Consider the following 19,681-nt stretch of genomic DNA (forward strand, 5'->3'; position numbering starts at 1 on the left):
ATATTGTGGCGCCTCAATGAAGCGAGAAAATCAATAATTCAAAATCTAGAACGTGATATCGATTGCTATTGAATATTCCAAAAGATGTATATAGTCGGATCGTTATTTATTAATTTGGGTCCATACCTAGAAATCAATCAAAGGATCACATAAATGTTGACTATCGCCCGTTATAATCCACCTATCTATTGAATAAAAAAAAATGATTTGATTTGATATCAAAGATTGAAATTTGTTTTCAATGTTTTGTCTATCAATGGTCCAAAATTAGAAAATTTCTGATTACTAAAAGTTATCAAATTCGATCTTTGGTGGGCAAACTTTGGATGGATTAAGTATTAATAGTGACGAATGAAGAAATTGTCAAATGTCAACCTTTGGCAAGCAAAACATTGGATAGATCGATTATTAATAACGGACGTAGATAGACATATCACTAGATACTAGAGACATAATTCATACATACTTAAGTACGCTGTAGGAGATAGCGGCAGCTTCCTGTCTTTGGGCGGCGTGCTGTACACAAACGCTTGGTTCACGCAGCCGCGCGGCTGGCTCTCGCACATGTCGCTCTCGGAGCCCCTGCGCGTGCGCCGCTGCGTCCCAAACTCCGTTATACTCTTCGCAGACTCCGACTTGCCCATCCCCTTCAACTTTTTCTTCCCCTTGTCCTTTTCCGGCGAATGAATGTGCAATATCGCCGCTGCTTTCGGCGGTATCCTCTCTGGAATGGTAAGCTCCTTCGCCGATATACTCTTCTGCTTTTTGTTCGTAAACAAATCCGAAAATTTTGGCTTCTCGACCTTTTTGGGCCTCTGCGGCTTCAAGTTCAGGTCGATGTCTCCGCTCTTCTTCCTGGGCCTCACGAGGTCCTGTTTCGTCTTGGCCATGATGGGCGTTTTAGGCTTGTACGTGCCGTCGATGCCTGTGTACGCAACGCTGATTTCCTTTTCGCTATTCCAAATCTGCGTCGTGAACACCACGCGGTCTCGTTTGATTGTATCAATTTCGTCTGGAGCGTCCTCCTCCTTGGTGGACCGCCAGCGGTTCCCTATCAGTCGTAGGGAAGCGCGGACGGATCGGGACCGTCGTAGGCCGCCTTGCTCCCTCTTGAACTTATCGAGGAGGGTCTCCATAGCCCTGCGAGGGGTAGAGGGGCGCGCGGGGCGCTGGGCATTGCACGTTACGATCGACTACGCGCACGCTATTCACTCGAACGATAGTTACGTGAGTCGTTTTCTTTCCGACGTTCACTCGAAGCGGCGTCGGGCGGTTGAATGCTGCCTACAACAATCGAAGTACTTACTGGTAGGGCTCGGCACGACCTCAGACCTCGCGGTAGCCCGGTCTCTGGCCGTCGCGAACGCGATGCTCTGATAAACTGTTCTCATTTGCACAATCTTTTGGTTTGATAAGATAGGTATGCTAAGTATTATTATGCTTGGAGTACGCATGTCACTAAGATTGAGATTTATTTTGTGACGTAACGAGATAGCTGGTGAGATCTCGTGTTTTACTGCGGTGTCGAATTTATGAATGCAATGGTTCAGTTCCTTGAGTCGATAATGTTAAGATATAGTGTTGAATATCGATTTCGCAATAGCCCGGTGTGTACGAGCGACGTTGTGTGATTTACGACACGCCGGGACCCGGGTCCCGGAAATGGTTAGTTTCGATAAAATTTGCTAAATTTATTGCATGCTTATCAGTGAAAGCAGTGATAGAATAGGGGTTAGAGTAACGGCCTCTCAAACGAGAGGTCCGAGGTTCGAATATTATGAATCACTGATAAAAAAAATCAAAGTTATATGCATATTAGAAAGTCATTATCCTGCTTAAACGGAGAAGGATAATATCGCGAGGGACTTTATGTCCGTGTGAATTCTTATAAAAAGTTGTCAAGGATGTGTGAAGTTTAATAATTTAGACTTGGTGAACTCGGTCAACTATGGCCTGAACCCGTCTTATTCTGAGTGGAGTCCCGTGCTCAGCAGTGGGACCATAATTATTTGGAAACAATATCAGACAAATTGCTTCCTGTATGTTACAATAATGGTCAGAAACGTGTAAGAGGCCTTTTTCTAATCGGTTATGTTTAAGATAACATTGAGATAAACGGATTTCCCTCGAGCCTTTTCAAATTACCTAATACTTTGATCGCTATATTTGTTCTTGTGAATAACAAGACACATTTCCTTCAGGCAGATAACTTTGGAAGTATTTACCTACACACGTACCTACCTGCTATAAAAGTCACATGGAAAATTTAAAGCTTAATCTAAAAAAAAATTGAATTATTATCGTGATCGATCATATTTTAATCATAAAATATTAAAGTTTAATGAATCACAAAGTTTACGAAAATTATCAACCAATTATTGCCCAAAACTAGGTACGTGTCCCCTCTTAGAATGAGAGGGGTTAAAGCTATCCTCCACTGCACCAGAAAAGTGTGAATTGATAGACTTGAAAAATTCATACACCTTTAAAAACTTATTTTTCACACTAAGGGTTGTGTAAAAAATAAGTTCTTAAAGGTGTAAGAGTAAGGTTTGCGGCTTTCCTTACGATGTTTAACGTAACCTTACCTTTAACGTAAGTGATAATTATTTTCTAATACCGTTATGTACGTTGAAAAATCAGACCTACCTGGGATTCGAATCCCGCACCGTCACGATTGAGTCGGCCTCTCAACTTTCAACCACTACCCTTACTGCCTTACTAAATATATTTTAAATTAAAATTAAATTAATGTTGGAACGAACACAGCTAGTGAAGTGACATGATTTATCTCTAAAGTTGAAAGGTACATGGTCTGTAAGTAAGGGGCAATAAATTTTAACGTCAATTTGTCTCTGATCACACGCATCGATTATCTGTCGTTTATATTGCGAGTGAATAGTGATGTACCATTATTTGACTGTTAATAATTCGATTTAACCGCAGAGGGTAATGCTTTTCGGGAAGATGTATTATATGTATCATTCTATGACATGCCTGACAGTCCAAATGGTTTATCGGACTTTAACATACAAGGAGTATTTTTTTCTTGACGCTTTCTACACTCACAGCCCCACACTAGGATTCCCTGAGTCGTGGGTGTTTGGAACACACACAAAGAGGAATACATAAACGTCCAGACCCAGAATAGATATCTAAAGCCCTCATTCAGATATCTTCCCGCCGGGGATCAAACCCGGGACGCTCTGCGTGTCAGAGCTCTCCTCCAAGCGGGTCCTCTATTGGGTTTGTCTAAAAAATAGTAAGGAGATATATTTGGGTTTGATTTCACGTCAATGACCACGATATTTTTTCCGATCCCTCATGTTCATTACATTTGTTTGTAGCGTGTATATGTAGCGTGTTTCGCTTTATTATTAAATTAATTTTAACCAAGCGCTTAATGTCATTTAGACTGGGAAATTTATATTATGGTTTGTGTTAATTAAGTAATGTGGTAGATCTTATGTATTTGTCATTAAACTCATATTAAACCTAATATTACCTATACGTACCTATACTGCTTAATCTTTTTAAGAAAATACATTTTTAAACAAAAATAGCCTTTTAAACCATTTTTAAAATGCTTTGATCAAACTGTTTTAGTTCCTGTTCTTTCAAATATGGAATGTGTCCATAATTATTTGCAAAGACTATCCACGCTGAACCAAGAAAATACCGGAATCCCGCAGGATAGAAAATGTCCAATCCCGTAGATACCGGGATTTAACATTTCCTACGGGCATTAGACGCGAGTTTATCGTTTATCTGCACGTCACTAGTCGAAGTTAAAACCGATATGGTTCTTAATAATATGAGTAGTATTCTACGATAATACATTTATAGGAGATGTTGACAATGATCGTATATGGCGGAATTTATTACAATAACACAACTTAATACAGTGTAATGAGCCTTGACGACTTACTGCCGGATATGGGCATAGATTGGGGCATATGTGACCGGTAATTTGAAGACCTGTCATTAAGTATTAAACAATTAGCCAACTTTGGGTCAAGGTGTAAGTCTTTAATTAAATTGACACTGGCTTGTATGTTTGTAAACATACTCCCCAGCTGATGTATCTTTTAATCGATCTGCAAAGTTACGCAACGGCGCGATTGAGGGTTGGATGGATGACCGACAATGTAATATTTACTTCGAATTGCACGATAAATTTTTGTTCCTCATTCGTCATTAGCTAGATACCATTGATTAAATCTTATCGAACGAAAGCTTTATTTAAAACATACGACACGGATTAGGCAGACAAATGCTTAGCGCTATCATATCTATCATCTGTTCATATGATAGGCCTTTTTTGTGCTACAAAAAGGCTTCTTGTAGCAAAGAAATACAATACACCGGTACTGCATGGTAGAGTATGCTGCTCTCAGTTATGACACTTTATTTCTCCCACTGCTGGACACTGGAATGCAGCCAAACACATCATTCTAACCATACATACTCTCTAGGTAAGAATTATCTATATACATGTTATATAATATAAGTGTAAAATATAAGTATGTACCTACCTATATAAAAATAAATACCTGTAACTAAACTAATTTGAATTGATTAATGTTGAAATACAATAAAAGTTAGTACTATTAATGAAATTCCAGCAAATTCGATACTACAGTAATTAAATTGTAACTAAATACTCTTGTATTTCAAAGTTTTAGCAATATTAAGTCGTTACTCAAATTCATTCACAAAACTTCAAAGGTTATTCCACGAACCACAAAGGCGAGGGATGAAGTTGTGTTTCTTGAAAAAAAATCTTTTAAAAGTCAACAAAAACTCAACCCCTCAGGTAGCAGGTGTGACGCGCTTGTTAATCACTGTATTTTCTAATTTACTTTAACATTTATTTACTGTTTCTACCTAAGGATTTCCGTCCGTGTGTAAAGTTTTTTTTTTATTAAAACCAAAATGATTCACAAAATGGTTTTATTTACATTTTTTGTTTTTTGTTTCACTGTGTGAATAGTTTACTATCTATATCGGGTTGATTAAAGCTACATAAATTCGTGATTTGATATGGTGACTTAAGTCTTCTGGACAAATCTGTGACAAGATTACGGGACATGCAAGAGTAAAAGTATATTTCGATACTTCTGATACTCGATCGACTTGTGAACACTGAAGAACACAAGCATGTATGTATTATAATATTTCACATAGCGCTATGTGTAGAGCTAGAACTTTTATTTTTATTTATATTTGGTGAGATTTTATTCAATGCTCGGACTGATTTTTCTTAATATTAAAGTTGTAAAGATGCAGTCCACCAGATAAACTATTGGACCAACAACTTATTATACATATAACCTATAATCTGTTGCCAATGATTTATATTTTTATATGATAGTGTTTATTTGTACTATGTAACTTCGAATGTCTTTGTACACAACAAACTTGTATCGACAGTCAGGCTCGATAATATATGTATTATAAAAAGTAACGAGATCACTGAATAGATAGCTTTTTACACCATTAGCGTTAGTTATGACCCCATACAAGCAACACACAGTGCACCATACGGTGTCAGCACGCACCTGTCGTACACACATCAATTTAAAACAAGTTGTTTTTTGTCGATTTGTACCTGGTATTGTATCCCCACGTGTAAACTAGAATTTATTACAATTTTGATACAGAATGCCATAGGAAGTAGGAATAAATTATTTTTTCTGTAAGCTTTTTCCAATGCTGGGGAGGACTTTAATTAATCTCCATCATCCTTCCGATAACTTTTAATAACTATCCAATGATGACTACCAGGAGAGTGCAGGCTTTATCGTGCATTCTGTTAAGCTCCTAGCAGTCATCCATCCGATGTTGCTTAATTTTCCAGATAAGTTAGGATTCACACGAGCCGCGGGGCTGTGTGTTCTTAATAGGAATTATTTTGAGTTCGTGTAACTGACATAGTGATCTATCAACGCACAGCCCAAACCACTGAACGGATCGGGCTGAAATTTGGCATGCAGGTAGATGTTATGACGTAGGCATCCGCTAAGAAAGGATTTTGACCAATTCTACCCCAAGGGGATAAAATAGGGGATGAAAGTTTGTATAAATCTTCTTGGTTAATAATATTACTTCGCAACGCGAGCGAACCTCGTATTATCATATTTCTTTAGGCAACATGACTTAAGCTGCGTAGGCGCCATCTACAATTGTCGTCGTCCCATACAATGTAACACGTAAGTCCACACACGATCCATCCTCTGTATAATTACGGTCAAATGGGTATACAACTGTAACTTACTGTACCGTCATTCCATCATCGGATTTGTACGGCAATTGTAACGCGTCACGCGATGATTTCAAATTATATGTATTTTCCTTTTGTTATAATGCTCTGTCATATTTCTACCAACCTACTCCAATATGAATGTTATGGGGGATTTCATACATCATGCTGAGTTTCCAAGAAATCATTCTAATTTTTATATCATATGTATTTAAAACCACTTTCAAAGAACAGCCTTTTGAAATGTTACATTTATATTTTTTACAAAATCGTTATGAAGTTGTTTCATTTAATATTGAGGATATAATTATCTTGGCTTTATCCTCATAGACCTCTATGCTAGGATTTTCATTCGTCCATTTGTATATAAATATATATTCTGAGAAAGAAGAGATGTCTATCTTTTTGTCTGTTTGCACACAGGAAACTTGGAGTCAAATGAGTAAAACAACAGAGAAATCCAAATATTTAAATATGATAATTATGCTCAAGCTTACTTTTCATAAAGGGAAGATCCATTAGAAATAGGAACATAGTGAATCCCCAATCAAGTAAGGACGCAATCAATTATAAAGCAAAATGTAAGTATTTAAAAGATAAAACTCTACGATCTCAACGTAATGAATAACAAGGCGAAACAGTGATAACGTAAAAATGGAGATTGCAGTAGGCCTGCCACTAATCTATGCGGAAGTACAGAGCAGCTGTACGAATGTCCCCCGATAAATATGCAAATTTTGACACCCACCGACCGCCCCACATAGTAATTTAAACGTGCTCTACATTTTCGGTAAAATACCCTTTTTAATTTACCTAATCTTAGTAACATTTTCAGGTAGATTGAGGTAACATGTGATATTTTAAAACTTTGGGGTCAATAAATGCTGCATTAATTACAAAGCACCTTTAATACATTAGGGTTATTGCTTATTAAAAGTGTTCTATCTAAACATAAATAAAATTTAAGGCATTTTATTTTTAAACAAAGATACGATACGTAGGTACGTAAATATATTTACTCATACACAGATATTCCAAAGAGTAAATGAAGTGATATAGTTCTATCGAATGGTTAAAATATACCACACCATTTATCTACCATGATTAAGTAACAACTAAATTAGATCAGTGAATTATGTTAATGTGTTTGCCAAATATCGAAACTGATTTTGATTGCAAAATCTGCAACTATTTAATACGATTATGTTAATTTATAGGCGACATAAATTAGAACTTTAAATATCTGATGGCCGAAATATGAATATATTCCACAGATTACCGACGCCATTCTAAGTATCTCAATTGACCTTAATAATAACTAGTTTTTGCCCGCGGCTTCGCCCGCGTTTAAAATAAAATAATATAACATACTTAAATATAACATACATAGAACTGAAAATTCGTACCTTCAACTTTGCTAAAGATCATAACTTCATCAAATGCATAATTTACGATTCAGTCCTTACTAATATCGATTAAAATAATCGATGTTTTGGGTCCAAGAGATCGATTCTCCGATTAATCGATCTTAGATCGCCATCCCTAGTTCCCGTGAGTTTTTTTTTTTTTTTATAATATGAGAGTAGCAGACGAGCATGCAGTCCACCTGATGGTAAGTGGCTACTGCCGCCCATGGACATCTGTAATCAACCCCAGATAGGATTAGATATTCCTGCCTGAGGTCGGCCACAGATGCGCCGCTACCCCTGAGGACTAAGCTGGAACGCCACGGAAAAGTCTATCTCCCTTACCACACCCTTCAAACCGGAACACAGCAGCGCCTAACACTGCTGTTATTAGGTAGAAATAGGTGTGGCGGTGGTGCCGCCGGAGTCGAACCACAAAGGGTTCTACCACCTTCAACCACAAAGGGTTCTACCACCTTCAAAGATTTCCGGGATAAAAACTATCCTATGTCCTTTCTCGGGTCTCAGACTATCTTTGTACAAAATTTCATTAAAATCGGTTCAGTGGTTTGGGCGTGAAGAAGAGACAACCAGACAGACAGAGTTACTTTCGGATTTATAATATTACTAGTGGTGCCCGCGGCTTCGCCCGCATTTTAAAGATATAATATGACATACATAAAACAGAAAATTCGTACCTTCATTGGAATGACAGTGGTGCCATCTGTCGAAAATTGGTATTACCAACTGCCAAACCTTCGTGAGCTCTTGGACAACAACTTTGCTAAAGATCATCACTTGATCAAATGCATAGTTTCCGATTCTATCAAATGTATATAGACAAATATTCATTTTTATTTAAATAGATAGATGATCGACTAACATGGATAAGTAACTGTAGGTAAATTATGAAAAAAACGAATTTCGATCTTCTGGGTTGAAAGATCGATTAAAATAATCGACTTTTGGTCCAATAGATCGATTCTCCGATTAATCGATCTAAGATCGCCATCCCTAGTTCCCGTGGGATTTTCGGGATAAAAATTATCCTATGTCCGTTCTCGGGTCTCAGACTATATTTGTACAAAATTTCATTAAAATCGGTTCAGTGGTTTGGGCGTGAAGAAGAGACACCCGGACAGACAGAGTTACTTTCGGATTTATAATATTATAGTAAGGATAGTAAGAATTTATAATCACTACGATATCGTGGTGTAGTTTTGTAACCAAAATAGGTCTTTATTTGAATTCGTGCTCAACTAAAACAACAAAAGAAAACTTGTCAAGATAAAATACATTTTTGTTTAAGAAGATACTGTTCTACTTAAAGTATAGCCACTTTTGAAGCCGCCGGTTGAGTGCGCTCTTAATATTGTTACAGAAACCTTCTTTGTTTATGGCGCGAAACCGTTATTATTGTTGCCTTATTGTTTATGGTCTTAACTGTGAAGAGATTTCTGTAATAAATAACTTACTTCATTTCTTAAATCTCTTCTTTGTGTTACTCGGATGTTGTTACTCGGATGGTCACAGGATTTCTCTGCTTTCATTTTTTTTTGTTTTTACCCGACTGCCAAGGAAGGGTTATGTTTTTCGCGCGTATCTTGTATGTTTGTCTTTCTTTATTTGATCCGATCTAACAAACGGCTGGATGAATTTCAACAGTTAAGGTGTCATTATATTTGTCTCAATGACCCGAGTGTCCTTAGATAGGTGTTAGTAAAAAACAAACAAAATGGCGGATTTTTGGCGCGAAATAGTAACAAATTTAAAAAAAAAAGTTAACCGAACCTATCGAGTAAGGTATCAAATGAAAGGAAATTAAACGGAGATTATAAAAACATATTTGTATATATATAAAACAACAAGATGACTGACTGACTGACTAACTAAATGACTTTTTCATTTTTCAGAAATCAACGTACAGCCTAAACCAAGGACCTTACACTTCTGAAATTTTGCACATAGGTTCTCTATATAGCGTGAATAAGTACTAAGAAAGGCCTTTTGGAAATTCTACCCTAAAGAGGGTAAAATAGGGTAAAACAGTTTTTTTGAAATCCTTTAATTTTGAAGCAACTACTATAAAATTTTGTATTTGGCTTTCTGGATAGGAACAAGGACGCACTTATTTATCGCCCTCCGAAAAATCAACCCCGTAGAAGGTAAAATAAGGGTTTAAAGCTCATTTGAACAATCGTCAATTTTGAAGCAAACGCTATGAAATTTTGCATCAGGCTTGTTAGATAAAAATAATGAAATTCTACCTCTAACGAGGTAAAATAATGACCGAAACTTTGATTTACTGAATTTATATATTTTATAGACCGTAAATGGTGGATTTTTTCGCAAAATACGAGTAGTAACACGTTTTAAAAAAAGTTAACCAAACCTATCGAGTAGCGTGTCAAAATACAGGAAATTAAGAGGAGATTACACATACGTTATATAATATATCTTATATATAAAATTCTCGTGTTAGTTACCGTACTCCTCCGAAACGGCTTCACCGATTTTCACCTAATTTTATATACATATTCAGTTGGTCTGAGAATCGGCCACTATCTATATTTTTTTACCCCTAAGTAATAAGGGTTGTTCACCCTTAACATTTTTTTATTTATTTGGCAACACAACGTTTGCCGGGTCAGCTAGTACATATATACTCGTATATACAAATCAAGATGACTGTCTGACTAAGTGAGTGAGTTGCTGTACCAGAGATCGACGCAAAGGGAAACCGCTGAACTTAAGCGTGCTGGAATTTTACACATTTTTAGGTTCTTTATTATATAGCGTAAATGAGCACTACGAGGATAAAATAGGATAATATTGTTTGAACATCTTTTGTTTTTGAAGCAGACACCTACTATGAAACTTTGTATGTGGCTTTCTGGATAAAAATAACGAAATGCCTATTCACTGCTTTTGAAAATTCTACTTCAGCCTTTTTGGTGCAGTCGGGTTTTTGATTTTTTTAATTAATTACTTGTTATATGTTTATCCTTTTGTGATAAAGATTTTTGGAGGATTTAAAAATTCTCTTTTCTTTTGTATATATTGTATAGTTCTTTCGTTAAAACTTTTAGTGGTCATTTTACTTTTCTTTCATTTCCTAGATTACGTCTAGTCTTCAATCCGAGGCATGTTACGTCTTTTCATGGGAAATGAAAAAGTTATTATGTACCTAGATACTTATGCTATTATGTAAATGGCAAACATTTTATGACAACATAAAGTTATAATTATGTAAACAGCATACTTAAATTATTACTTTTTATTTTGACTTTTTTGAGAGAGTAGAAGATATTGATGATGATGATGATGTTTGGCGTAGAATTACATCAAAATAGCGGCAAGTATACGACGTGCATAGTTATTTATTTTGTAAAATAAATATATGTATGGAAAAGGAACAAATATTACTAAGAAACGAATTTCAGAACTATAAGAACCAATGCATTTGTTACACCATTTATTTTCACAACTTAAAAAATATTCTCCGAAAATCTTGATATTCAATCTCAGTGCCATACTATTTGAGACCGGGCGTACCGCGAGATCTTTGAAACAAAACAGGCTCCTAAGCGTCACAGGGTCAAACTAGTCACGACAGTTTAACTGCAGTCCTTAGCTTAATAAATCAAATTTAGAACAACAAACTTAGAATAAATTTGAATCTTATTCATAAACGTGAACTTAAGCTTTTGAACTTGAAAATTTATTTTAGTTACTCCTTTATTTTGATATGGGAAATAATTAATATGTAAAATATAGGGAAATTAACACAAAATTATACCGATGCAATTAAAAGTTCAACTGTCAACATAACCACACTTTCACTGAACTTTTTAACACTAAAACAACCGAGTCCGAACGAGAACAATGAACACTTGAATGAAATTCAATTCCGAAACACTGTTTCTATTCGAAACATAGTACAAATGTGTTCGTTCCATTGATAAAATGTACTATTCAATGGTTTTAAAATCGTACATAAATAATTTAAACAGCAATAACGTACGCGACCCGTAAACAACTGTTTGCCGTGAAGTTGGCGCGGTAGGGTTGTTGTACGCTGTTACCAACATAAAACAACAAAAAGCAACATGGCGGGGCCGGTTGGCCAACATGGCGGGCGAAATGACCGGCTCGTCAGTCAACGGCCTTAAATCGCAATATTATAATGAATGAGATTGAAGAACCTGTTTGATCGTAACATGTGCCTATGCGCAAGTTATGTTTAACAGATTAATGTTGTAAAATGAGAATCAATGTCAGCGTTTCAGAAGAGCTTATCTAATTAGTTACTTAAGGATAAATAAGAAGTGGTTATTTAATCGACTAATATTATATAATGGCATACAATTAAATTTAAAAAAATAACTTTCGGAGTAGGTACATAATTATTTATGAACAAATTAACATATGCAACGATTTATTTTTTTCTTTCATTAGGGAAATATATTTTCATGAGTAAAAGTTACTTTAATTTCGGTTATAGGGAGTAGGGACGTACGATATTCATAACAAAGTTATGTAATTTCACGTAACTGGGTGTTTTTTTTTAATATTTATAATACTTATAGAAGTAGCAGACGAGCATGCAGTCTACCTGGTGGTAAGCGGCTATTGCTGTCGATGGACATTTGTAATCAACCCCAGATAGGATGACATATATCTAACTGAGGTTGGCCACAGATGTGCCATTACCCCTGAGGACTAAGCTGGAACGCCTCGGAAAAGTATGTCTCCCTTATACCACACCCTTCAAACCACACCACAACACCATTTAAGACTGGTGTTATGAGGCAGAAATAGGTGTAGCGGTAGTGCCGACGAAGTCGTATCACAGACGGTTCTACCATCTTCTCATATACCTACTTTATCCATTACAAGTCGCTGCAGCATAATCCATTGCCACAAAAAGAAACCCCTACACGAAAAATAACCACATCAAATCATATTATCATAAATTACAATGAAAAATACCATCATAACATGTGTATAAAAACTTAAAGTTATAAATCATTACATTCAATCAACACAACACTATTGGAACACAATTACACTAATTGGACACTTACGTTGGTAAGCATAACGAATTATGTCGGCTCTCGGAGAAAAACTCGTAATGAACAAACCACATGTCGCCTACAGCTAACTGCTTAAGTGATGTACGAGTACGTAACATAATTATTATTCTTAACCTCTATATTGTTTACTGTGTTCATATTAAGGTTTACAAGTTTTATTAAAATAAATGTTATCGCACTTAGTTATTGACAGCTTGGTTATTCAATGGTTTGATATCGTACATAAATAATAAATAAAAATCAGAATAAGACAGACTATTTATTAATAAATATATAGGGATCTCGTCTAAAAGTAGGAAAACGCAGATTAGACGGAATTAGATTATACGGAAGCATTTACAAAATTGATTATGTAACTTTTACACACGTGTATTCTATACAGAATATTATCCGACCTATTGAGAAAAAGCGAATCTTTTTAAATTATTGTGCTAGTTACTTCCTCATATTCCGCGTCATGCAATGATCGCAAGAAAATTGTAACATTTATTTCTGTATGCACTCGCGGCAAACTAGCGCCACGGTGAAAGTGCGGCGAGAAATTACATACAGATAGAGTAGATACAGACTGGGGGTGTTTATATTTATGTATTACTAGCGGTACAAAGTTTGCCGGGTCGGCAAACTTTGTACCGCCTCAAAATCCATTTATCAAATATATTACATATAAAATATACCCTATGTTACTCGTGGATAATGTAGCTTTCGAATGGTGAAAGAATTTTTAAAATCGGTCCAGTAGTTTTTGAGCCTATTCGTTACATTCAAACAAACAAAGTTTTCCTCTTTATAATATTAGTATAGATAACAGCAGGGTTCACGGTGAACATGTTTCTAGTTTGATGACCAGGAAGAGTGCCAATTTAGCCGTCAGAAGTGGAAACTTACACGTATGGCTGACCGCCCATAAGCTACTGTTACTCGAGCGATAGCTACCATCTTGTCGCTCATGACTAATGAACTTGTTTAAGCTTCTGCCGCTCGGGTACATATTAGATTTTATTCGGAAAATCTGTCTCAGTCGATTGTTGAAAATTATATGATTATTATGATATATTACAGCAGTTTCATCAGTCGCTTTAAATTCTAAATATGTTGTTGTTTTAAACAATAAACGCAGTTGCTCAACAAAGGCAATGGGTAGTAATGATTTATATATTAGGGTAAACCTAAGAGACTTCATATTTTTTATGAATGAATCAACCCATAGTGCAGTCTACTCGTTTCACCAAAATTTCTTCAGCCTTCATTCCTATATACATTTTTAGAGTTTACCAGCATAAAATCAACATAAAAAATAAACAATAACTTCTAAAACAAATTGGCCAAACGTTATCTAATTGCTTAAGGTAGCTGATACATGCTTAGAAAAATGAATTCCGCAATATATGCGGTTGAAGAGCGAACATTTGTCCGAACATTTGTTGAATATTAGCGAATGTTTGTTAACACTCATTGTGCATCCACACTAACAGTACCGCAGGAAGCTATTATAGTTCTGTTGAGCATTGTTGTCGTTTGATGTTCCAACACAGGTGGTGGATATAAAAAGGGTTTTATTAGCTTGTACGGAAGTATTATGTAATTGAAGTTATTGGACATTCTAAAAAGGGTGAGATAATGCTGTGTTACTAGTAGACAATAAAATTCGGAAAAAAATGGTAATTTCTTGTTTTATATGAAGGGACTTTAAACAGCCGGGCTAATTAATTAAGTAAAACTTAGGGCTTTTCGGAGTAATTGTTATTTTATTGTTACCTACATCAGACGTAACTTGTATGGCCATCTAGTGAGCGCTTCATTAACTATAAATACAAACTTTATCGTAAATTACATAATTAATCAATACAATCAAGTACAATTTACTGTCCCACTTCTGGGCACGGGTCTCCTCTCAGAATTAGATGGATTAGGCCATAGTGCACCGCGCAGGACAAGTGCGTATTGGTAGACTTCACATACCTTTGCGATTTTTTTTATAAATCTCTTAGGTATCTCAAGGTTTCCTCACGATATTTTCCTTCACCGTTTTAGCAAGTGATAATTAATTTCTAATACGCACATAATTTCGAAATATCAGATTTTGGATTGGTGCGTGCCTAGGATTTGAGCCACGGACCCCACTCACTGCTCACCCCCATCACTGCTGTCTATATATAAAATCTCTGTCTGTCTGTCTGTACGTAAAATATACTTTCAACGAAATAACAACTACGTATAGAATCTACATACTATTACAGGTATTTGCTACAGATAATAAATTAATAGACTAATTCAGGATACAAACATATATGTATAACTGAAAAAGAAAATTACAAAAGATATATTCATTTCTTTGCGCTAGTCTCTAAACTGTACTTTATTAAAAGATACTCGTACAAATTTAATTTCTAATTACTTATGTTTGTTATTGCGTAGGCGTCTTTTAATTGTCCAACCCTAAGATCTTAATTAACAGTAACTAAATAGTCCTAAAGTTTATTGTTTGTCCTGAAATTCCTGAAACAACTTTACATAAGGTATGAGTCTCATCGCGAGAACCAAGATAACGGGTGTAAAGCGAGAAAGAAAAGGATGGATTTATTTCATATTATCTATGTAGAACCTCAAGAATAATCTTATTCATGTCGTTTAAAATGTGTAATACGACTACTAGCGGTTTTGATTATGTATATCATATAACAAGGGAATCTAAAGTTCATTAGTGAGGTTAATTGGTCACTGCCGCTTCAATCATATGTGTACCCACCCACACTCTAACCTTAAGACTAAATCATGGTCACCGTCATACCAGAACTTATCGGTGCTAATACTGTGTTCTTTAATTTATTTATTTTAGGTTCACTAACACTACTCCAAGAATCTCAAAAAAATATTCGACGAATTTTCTTGCAATAAAGTTATAATAAGTTTATGAATTAAATGGCTGACAACTGGTTTCATGCTTTCCAGTATTTATTTTGATCAGGTCTGAGAGGAGACCCGTTCCCAGCAGTGGGACAATAATGGGTTGATGATGATGACGATGATGATGAAATAGTCTTTTATGTAAAGAAAAAAACACTGAAATGTATTACTAAATTTAGTGCGTTAGATCATGTGTTAAATGTGAGACATATTTCTCGTAACTGTAAGAGCTTATTGAGAGATTTGTAAAAATACATATGAATAGCATTCATCGCTTCCATTCACTAGCTGACAGTGTGACAAATGCAAACGGAAGTGGAGTGAGGAAGGAACATTTATTAGCGGCATTCAGGGCGGACCTAAATGGCAATACGACGGAACGGTATGCCATTGGAAGAGCCATTAGGGCGCCGAGAAATGTTAACAGAGAACTTGTGGCTAAATAGCTGAATATTTATTATACATAAACTATGCGACTTCGTTCGATTCAGAATATAGCGTCAATTATACTCGTACAACGCCATCTATCAAGCTCTGCTTCGTATACACGTCATACAAATTTAGAAAAAATACATCTGACTTTAAATTGTGATGACTTTTGATAGAGCATATCGGTTTGAATATAATAAAGACTAAAAAGCAGATAGCCTAGTGGTTAAGAAACTCGGCCTCTCGGTCGAGGGGTCGGAGGTTCAAATCCCACGCACCTCTGATTTGTTAAAGTTATGTGCGTATTAGAAATTAATTATCACTTGCTAAATGGTGAAGGAAAACATCGTGAGGACACTTGCATACCTGAGAGATTTATATAAAAAAAGGTATGTGAATTCTACCAATACGCACTTGGCCAGCGCGGTGGATTATGAATACATAAATTTGTGAATCAAATTCGGTACTTTTGATATGTTGCGAAATTGAAGAATTACCTATTACATACATCTTTACAGCAAGTAATAATTTCTGATTGGCACACGCCTTCTAGAAAGCTGTAGGACTGTATTATCTTGGGTTGATTACAGCTGTCCATGGGCGGCACTAGCCACTTACCATCAGGTGGACTGCATGCTCGTCTGCTACTACTATATTATAATTACAATAGCTTAATTTATTTCGCAATGTAAAAGCTAAAGTAATAAAATAAAGCTCGCGATCACAATGAAATTGCATCGCAGAGGAAATGCGTTGTAAAGTTGCAATTGGAGCTTTCAATAGCTCCCGTCTATTGTGTTTGAGATCTGGGCTGTATTTACCGGCATTCTAAATTAGTTAGTTACATTTATTATAACAGAAATATCTCAAATTCCAGCCACTAGTTTCACTGATTTTCTGATTATATTTTTTAATTAAATGATATTTCAGTACCTATCTAACACCTTTTTAATTCAAAAGTATTAATTAGTTCTCAAATGGTCTTCTTGAAATGATTATAGAGCATGGATACTATTATTATCCCAGTGGGTGCAATCCTGGTTTATCAGGTAGAAATTATATAGAACGAGGTTTTACCCGCGGCTTCGCTCGCGTTACGAAGTAATATTTTCATCCCCCATTTTATCCCATTGGGGGTAGAATTGATCAAAATCCTTTCTTAGCGGATGCCTACGTCATAACATCTACCTGCATGCCAAATTTCAGCCCGATCCGTCCAGTGGTTTGGGCTGTGCGTTGATAGATCACTATGTCAGTCAGTCACCTTTGAGTTATATATATTTAGATTATAGAATGTAAGATATAACATTTTTATTTTGATGAATTAGTACCAATCTATCAGACGATGGAACAGGTTTTCTACCTGAAGCCGATCACAGTTGCATTGCTACTTTTGAGGTCTAAGATGGTCGCCTCAATTATATATGTCTTGTCTCAATTATATCAGGATTTGCTTCTAGCGCTAACTAAAACTAACATCTGTTTGGCCAGGCCTTAAAGGGTTTAATCGAAAGAAAAACTGCTTCATGCTAAAAATAACAGTGGCGGTACCTCGGTCGAACAAGCTCTATCTTTACCAACCTTTAAACTTGATTTATTATCCACGAAACATCAAGAATAATATTATTCGCGCGTGATATGGATTAGCGTAAGATCTCATTACTGCTGTAATCAAATATACCGCCTACCCGTCTATAATGATCTAAACATTTGTGGGCGTGACGCCATCGTTACAACCAGCTGTTCATCCCATCCTTCCCATAAAATTAATGTCACAAATTATGTACAAGCCTCGCCATAGGATCCGTTAAAATTATTTCAAAATAAGCGAGGTTTTTATGTACTATTAGCTGTTGCCCGCGAATTCGTTCGCGTAGATATACCATAATATAGTATTAAAATCAACCCCGCCTTAGTATTTTCCAAATCAATTACTCAATTTTGGTGATTGCTTAAAAAAATACAGATTTTTAAATAAACTCTCAATGTTTTCTTTTTATTTTAACCCTCTTAAGAGTGATACAGCATAGAGTACAGATATACAGATGTTATCAAACCTTCATTTTTTCTAGGTTTAATTGGTTCTGCAATGATTTGTCTCTCAATGTCGCTTTTACTTTTATAGATTTTTGAAATGGCAATCAGAAACGAGTAAACAAAAAAGTATCGTCCACACTTTTTCGCAAAGATTCAAGATTAGCGTAATCTGTATATCTCACTTAATAATTTAGTTAAGTCTGTCTATTGTTAGAACATTGTGGTTTTTTCCTCTGCTTCACAGGATTTCTATAAAGTGCGCACCAAATTTGACAGTCTACACATGATTGGAAAAAATACACAAGTACTATATTAGGTTTAACGTAATAATTATAATTTGTAGTTGAATAACAACATTTTTATAAAGGAATTCTGTAAAGTAACTTCGAAAAAACTACATGAATATTTAGGTATTTTATTTAAAGAAAAATCCGAGACACCAATATACTGGGATCAAACCATAAGCACTGGAATGCCATACTTCCGTCTGACCCAACTTGCACGTGATGATGTAATACTTTAGCAATCTTTTCGCTCCGATAAAAAAATAATTAGGTATTCCGTACAAAAAGTAACAATCAACAAGGCAAGGAAGCAGAACCAAAATATAATTGCGTTGTTAAATAACCTACATAGGCTTTTTGTTATAAAATATGTAATTTAAAATTATTTCATACAGGCATTACAAAAAATAATATAACTTATGATTAAAGTTTATACTTTAATCTTTAATCCTCTATGTTTTAAACAACATACTTCCAACATACCTCTTAAGATGGAACGCCTCAGATAACTAAGTCTCCCATAAAACCGGAACAGCAGCGCTTATCACCGCTGTTATTAGGCAGAAAAATCTATCTAAAAGGCTATCACTTGCTGTCCTTGTAGTTCCGGGACCAGAATAGGGCAACGGTATCCTCTGTCTGTTGTAAGAGGCGACTTAAAGGGGGCTTCCTCGTTTGCGGGCTGCACGAGTGGGAGTTCGAACCGCCTGGCCAGTGACCCCGGGAAGGACGGCGGCATTTGTGGTCGCATACAGTCATCACGGTACAAATATCTATACTGTGTATATAGATCCTTATACTGTGCCGTCATGTACTACACCAGACGGTGTGGCGAGCGTCATGTCACCTGGGTGTAGCCCGACGGGGCAACACTTTACGAGGTCTCCAGTTGCGTTAATTTAGTGATCCCGGATTCCTTTACGCAGCGCCAAGGACGGTCACTCAGTTGGTTTTAGTTCCAGAAGAGTCCTACATAACACTGTGGCGCTCCCACGACACCGGGTACCTTTTGAAGGTTTCCTTCTCGTCAACAAAAAAAGGCCTATCACGCTAACATCATCTCGAATTGATCGACAATTTACATAGGTTAGATAAGGTAGACCGACTAAAGTACTATCACTAATAACTCGTGGATGAAACTTTTCCCAAGTCCAGTCTATTGCTATTATATAGTTTAACAAGACGTACAGCTTATACGAGTTGGCTGTGGACGAGTATTACAAGATATACAGCTAGTACGACGATAATCCGCCATAGCAG

General features: G+C 36.0%; 1 protein-coding gene across 1 annotated transcript in view; it reads right to left on the reverse strand.

Annotated features, from left to right (window-relative positions):
- wake (ankyrin repeat and fibronectin type III domain containing protein wide awake) overlaps positions 1-11,719 on the reverse strand; it is a 36,869-nt gene extending 25,150 nt beyond the window's left edge. The window contains exons 1-2 of the mRNA XM_073075641.1: positions 11,468-11,719; positions 467-1,284 (exon numbers count right to left, since the gene is read on the reverse strand). Coding sequence (XP_072931742.1) covers positions 467-1,136 — 670 coding nt within the window. The 5' untranslated portion in view covers positions 1,137-1,284; positions 11,468-11,719. The remainder of the gene's footprint in view (positions 1-466; positions 1,285-11,467) is intronic.
- Positions 11,720-19,681: the final 7,962 nt, after the last annotated feature.

This window comes from Epargyreus clarus, unplaced genomic scaffold (genome assembly GCF_041222505.1).
Source record: "Epargyreus clarus isolate Ecla_fem2 unplaced genomic scaffold, WU_Ecla_fem_2.2 ptg000008l, whole genome shotgun sequence".
NCBI classification, from domain to species: domain Eukaryota; kingdom Metazoa; phylum Arthropoda; class Insecta; order Lepidoptera; family Hesperiidae; genus Epargyreus; species Epargyreus clarus.